Raw genomic sequence first — 6,146 nt, forward strand, 5'->3', positions numbered from 1 at the left:
TATGCAAATCTACTAATATTTATTTATATACAATTATCTACTTGACTGTTAAATGACAGATTTATATTCTTTAAGCAAAATATAACCAACTAATAAATGGTGATTTATTATGGATTAAGCCGATCACATAAGCTTCACATCTGGTGTTGTTGATGTTCAAAACCAGGTCTCCGTGGTGCTGGTGTATTAATACTTAAATGTTTTATTTCTTTACCATAACTTTCCATTTCAAACATTTGTCAAACACTTCTGGACTAGATTTGTTTTCTCAACAACACTAGATTGAATACTATTTAAAATCTATAGTTATCTTAGTGGTAAATTTTATGGCCATTATGGAATCTAAGTTTCTTTCAGATGCACATCCATACTTATACTTGTACCAACCATGATGTTTTTGGAAAAATTTGTACATTTTAATAAAGATTCCTAGAAACTTTAATTATGATTGTAATATGTTGCGCTGGAGGTACCATTGAAGAGACAGTAAGTTGTTTTTTTCCCCCTATACGCAACATTTGAAAATCAACCTTTTGAGAAATCAATATTTATTAACAGCCAACTGTTGGCTGAATTATCTTAGAACATTCTTTATTATATCAACGTTAATCTACCTTACTGGTACCCTTTACACTTTTTAGGTACAGTATCTGTGTTTATCTGCTGCATTATACAATGATATATACATCTGTGCATAATGGTGGCCTATTTATTAGATCATCTTTAGCTTAATCAAGTCTAAAAGCACTAGACAAAGCACTTTATTATACATGTGCTGCTGTAATTAAAATAATTTTACATATTATAATTATTATATAAAATTCTGGGACAGATGGCAGGATGTTGGCAGAAGATAGAATGGCTGTCAGAAGATTTAAGACACACTGGTATTGATTAATCAGGTTTATATGAGCCTAAGAACGGTAAATGGTAAATCTACCTATTGGCACTCAAAGCGCTTTACACTGCTTTTCATTCACCCGTTTGCACTTACAATCACACACAGACTCACACATAGATAGGGGAGCTGCTATGCAGCTGGCCAAAACGCACTGGGAGCAACTAAGTTGGGGTTCAGTGTCTTGTTCAGGACACTTCGACATGTGACCAGAGGAGCCGAGGATTGAACCAACAACTAAGGCATTGGTGGATAACTGCGCTACCCCCTGCGCCACAATCGCCCCTAGAGTTCAAGAAAGTATATACACAAAATACATATTTTAAGCAGTAGTTATACAGTACTTACCATGTACTCTACGTGTATACTTACATATACTAAAACATATACTGTATTAGTCATGTTTCATGAGCAAAGCTCCACAGGAAAAACTGCATTGCAGAATTAACATTTAGATATTACTTGTGATATTTAGTTAATTTAACATGTTTATTTAAGGAAAATTGAGCATAACTAATCAAGAGTGGTTTACACAAAACTGGAGCTAACAGTATATACATACCTACAAGCAAGTCTACAAACCATGACTGCTTTCTGAAAATTCTCTGTCGATTTACTCAACAACCTAGTTTCAGAGCACATTAACAACAATCCAAGCCCGAATAGGCTGTGGCATATTTCTACACCAGATCCTCTGTGGCTGAACTGAGGTGGCTCAGTGATCATTTCATGTCGTTTCAGCAGAGTCCAGTTCACAGAGAAACCTCTGACACTTGGCCATAAGGACTTTGATTGCCTCGGTCACCAGGACATCTGGAGGCAGAATGCCGGTTGACTCCACTGTAACTGCGTGAGAGAAGAGGACCATGAACTGATGTACAGTACTACTACAATAACACACACAAGCAGCTGTGAGCATAAACACTTAAATCATTAGTCACATCTCCGTTTTTTTTATTTATTGTAAATTAAGTTTTCAAAATATCAATCTATTCCTTTGATTTTCATTATAGTTTATATTTACTAGGATATTTTTGTGTTTGACAGTGTGCATGCTGTCTTTAAAGTAGTTGTCACTGAACATGTAAACTATGTATATGAACGTACAAATAAAATGATCTCGAACTCTCCCGAGCTTCACCACATTCTTCAGGTCATCGTGTCGGAGGACTTCCCTGCTGCATGTATCCAGGCGACTGTTCACCACTTTCGCAACCTTCTTCCCTGAAGTGGACAACACATGATAGAGGATTACATTTACACAATTTACAGACAGACAGATCCAATTACTTAAATCATAATTTAAATGATTTTATAAATTATCTGTATTTTAAACAATCCCCACACAAACACTAAAACCAACGATGAATTGTGTCTAAATAAGACTGACTCTGCAACCTGGGCTAGCTTGTTTGTCTGGGCCGTAGACATGCGTTGTTGTCCAAAAACATTTCTTATAATAAATGTAACCTCTGTAGTTTTCTTATAACCATGATATGTTCACACCAAAACACACTGCGTGTATCATCATGTTATAATAAATGTGAGGAATGCAGCATCTGTACCAATAAAATCAGCGGATGAAATGCATGCATGTGTTTTGTGTGCATCCAGTCAGAAAAACTTGAACTAGTTCACAGTATTACTAAAAGCATGTTAGTTCTCTCTCACCTTTAACATCTTCCAGGTCGATAACTCCTCGTGAGAAGCAACGTTTTAAACGCTCTGCCTTCTCTCCCTCCACTGGCTCCAGGAGGGTGATCTCTGGGAGGAGGCGGTAACTGGCTGTGGCCACTGGAGAGAACTTGGCATGGTCTTTACCTGAACGAAGACCAGACGACACACTTCACTATTAAACAGCAGAGAATAAACACTAGCAAATATTACTCTGATGGGTCAACGGTCATGGAGAACATTAGGTGTAAGACTTCCCACTGAGGAGAGTTGTAGAATGTTCAAACAAATTGTAACCATAGACACATGCAATTAAAAATACAGTATCACTGATATATTCCCCCAAAATATTAATCAAGTACTGGCTTAGATTAAATACATGCATTACACTTCAAACTAATTCAAAATGATGATACAAATGCATGTGCTCTTCTATCCTCTGCACCAGACTCTTACCAATTCCTTTAACGCAGTGCATAACAATGTCAAGTTCCTGTCCCGGTCGTAGTTGAGCTATCAAGATGTCATCATGTACTGGTCCGATGACAGAGTCAGCAAACACGTCTGCTTGGTTCCCAATTGGGACCCACTTTATGTCTTTAGAATACACTGAGATAAGGCAAAAGGAGAAAAAATAAACACATTCATGTTGGACTCTATTAAAGGACATTCTTTCTTACTTAGATATTTGAACATTCCCTCATCTAACTGATTAATGTGTGTGTGTTTGTGTGTGTATGGTAAATGGTCTGCACTTTTCTACCTTGCTGGTACACAAAGCACTTTACATTGCTTCTCATTCAACCATTTGCCCCTCTACCTTCCTGTGCCACAGTCGCCCACACAAAGTGTGTGTGTCTTGGTCACAGCAGCTGTTTTTACCTCCCCATCTCCAAATTTTAGCAGCAACCCATGGGTCACGTGGCATCACCTGAAACTTACCCATGTGGTTTAGATACAGCTCTCGTGGGTCAGATGAGTCTTTGCTGGCTCTTGGGTTCCTGCTACATTTAATCTTCAACTGTAGTTGAATTGTGTCTATTTCAGACCCCTCTTCCTCTGCTGATTCTTCAGCTGGAACAAACAAATCACATGAGATTATGTTAAACTCTACTCGGTTCACTGTGGCAGAGAAAAGCTGTCTTTGTACTGCGCTGGTTGTGTCTGTGTCAGCAGACAGCAGTTACATTAACTGATATTAGTGCAATGCAGATAAGAGGGCAGACGTCGGAGAGGATGGTCTGAACTGACTGAGGCAGAAGGACAGACTGCCACAACACGCTATTAAATTTCTGCGGGAGGTGCACATCAGGCCACAGTGTATTTTACACAACACCTACAGTGTAGACTCCCCCAAGAAGAATAAATCAAGCAAGATGTAAGCAGTGTGGTCTGCTGTTAAACGTGTAAATTCTTTACTGTGTTGTTTACCTGTGTTCCTGTACTCAAACAGGCGAGGGTCAGCTCTGATGGGAATGAGGCCCAGTCTGTGGGCAAGGACTTCATCCTGGACGATGGATGTGTTGTTATAGATAAACACCTTCTCTATAGCCATAGTAGGCACCTACAAGCAAAAATAATGCTAAATGTATTTGTATAAAATAAAAGAACCGAACTCCAACTTCTTCATGTCACTAACAAGAAAAGTCATTGACCTTTTACAAAAGTATAAACACTATCATGCAGTTTTATGGATAAGGCAATAATGAATCCCACCTCTGCCAGTAAAATCCTTCTGAAGGCGTTAGCGATTGCGGCATCTATGCCCACCATGTCAAACTCCATGCTGCTCTCATCCAGATGCACTATGTCAATTCTGAAGTTCTGCAAACAAACAGGAGGGGAGGTCTACAGTCAACCCACTAATTGTTGGCTCCTCTGGTCACATGTCGAAGTGTCCTTGAGCAAGACACTGAACCCAACTTACTTGCTCACAGTGAGTGTTCGTCAGCTGTATAGCAGCTCCCCAATGGATGTGTGACAGTGTGTGTGTGACTGTGAGTGCGAAGAAAGAGGAGCCGAAAGAACAGGGGATGTTGGGGGAAAAGTCTCAAAACTGTACCTTCTGAAATTTCTGCATATCCCAAGTGTCATCATAGCCGGGATAGTTTCCAGGGAAATCTGTTGTATGAACCTAAAAACAAAAAATAAACAGTCAATACTTAATAATGATGGTGGCAGCAAACAGTCTGCGCTTATTATAGGGACACTAGGCTGTTTGATGTATATCACAGTTACTGTATACTGTAGTAGCCCTACGGTTTGAACACTTATATACACGAAACTGATGTGCAGGGTCTTCTTGACTAGGCGCAGGTAAGTTAAGGTCCCACTGAGCAGCGCTGACACTCAGAAAATCGACATATTGCAGCTAGAGGATGGTGTTGTTAGAAAAGCCACTGTTAGAATCCTGCTTACATTCTTCACACCAAACTCCCCCAGTAGAACTCGAGTCCGAATCTCATCCACGTTGGACATGGTCGCAGCCATTTTGTTCTGCTGTGGTAGACTCTGTTGAAGGACCGCTATGACGTGCAAAGAGGCTCAGTCATGTGACCGGAACAGAGCAGCCGAGCTGTTAGCTAAGTACTTTTACTCATGTCCTTTAACTTAACATAGTTTTGGGAGTAGTTGCGGTCGTCCACCAATCCCTCAGTTGTTAGTTCGTTCCTCAGTTCCTTCGGTCACATGTTCAAGTGTCCCCAAACCTAGTTGCTCCCATGAAGCTGCTGTAAACTAACAGGTTCCCAGTATGAATGAAAGAAACGGAAGTTTATGAACTGAAGAGGCAGAAATCAGGTTTTGGAAGTGGGTTTCTCCTTTAGTCTGTATATTAATTAGCTTCCGTTTTGAGTTTGTGGGACCACCAATATGATTATTAAATAACTTTTGTTCACCACATTTCCTCATTGCTTAAAGCTCCCCACTGGTTTGACAGTTCTAACACTGCAGCCTCGCTTGGCTGCCAAACAAAGGCACATCTCCAGATTAGGTTTATCCTCTCTCCTGGTTAGATATTAAATTTTCCATAGGGAATGCTGAATTATTTGTAGATATGCTGTAATCGTTTTGTTGTTGGTGTTCTTAAAGAAAAAGCACAGAACTCGTTCAAAAATCAGAAAACCCAAATCTGTAGATAATTGCTTCTATAGACTGTTTTTTATTATTGAGAAATAAAGTGACTGGGAAATCCATGAAGTCAGTCTTCAGGGGTGAATTTTCATGACCCCCCGCATTTTTAATCGCACAATACTCGTAGTAGGTGAGGACTGTGGTTTAGGAGTAGAGTGGTTTGCCCACATGCAAGCAGATACCAGGTTAATCTCTGTATGTTCAGCCAACAGATCCCCCAACAAAAGATAGTTAATGATTCTCTTTAGATTAAAGATAAGGTTTTAATAAACTATGCTGAACACTTAGACTAACTTAATCCTCACATGTTTAAATTTATGTTTTCAATGGTCAAACATAATGATGGAACCTTTACATAATTTGTAGATGAAAACAAAATTCCCTGAAAGTGGATTTTCAATCAGTAGCAAGAATGGCTGACAACTTATCATCTATAAAAGAT

The 6,146-nt window shown here is 39.3% G+C and overlaps 1 protein-coding gene across 3 annotated transcripts; it reads right to left on the reverse strand.

Annotated features, from left to right (window-relative positions):
• Positions 1–2: 2 nt before the first annotated feature.
• On the reverse strand, positions 3–5,244 carry polr1c (RNA polymerase I and III subunit C). Of its 3 annotated transcripts, none has more exons than XM_067527696.1 (9): positions 4,991–5,244; positions 4,635–4,706; positions 4,289–4,396; positions 4,004–4,136; positions 3,515–3,646; positions 3,029–3,181; positions 2,570–2,719; positions 2,006–2,122; positions 3–1,744 (listed from the first exon to the last, which is right to left on the reverse strand). In XM_067527696.1, exons 1-9 carry the CDS (start codon positions 5,060–5,062, stop codon positions 1,626–1,628), a joined length of 1,056 nt encoding a protein of 351 aa, XP_067383797.1. In that variant the 5' UTR covers positions 5,063–5,244; the 3' UTR covers positions 3–1,625. The 3 variants fall into 3 exon arrangements, with proteins under 3 accessions (XP_067383797.1, XP_067383806.1, XP_067383814.1); XM_067527705.1 differs by lacking the exon at positions 4,991–5,244 and adding an exon at positions 4,858–4,967; XM_067527713.1 differs by lacking the exons at positions 4,635–4,706; positions 4,991–5,244 and adding an exon at positions 4,500–4,633.
• Between the last annotated feature and the right edge of the window lie 902 nt (positions 5,245–6,146).

Source organism: Channa argus, chromosome 1 (assembly GCF_033026475.1).
Source record: "Channa argus isolate prfri chromosome 1, Channa argus male v1.0, whole genome shotgun sequence".
In the NCBI taxonomy this organism is placed as follows: Eukaryota; Metazoa; Chordata; class Actinopteri; order Anabantiformes; family Channidae; genus Channa; species Channa argus.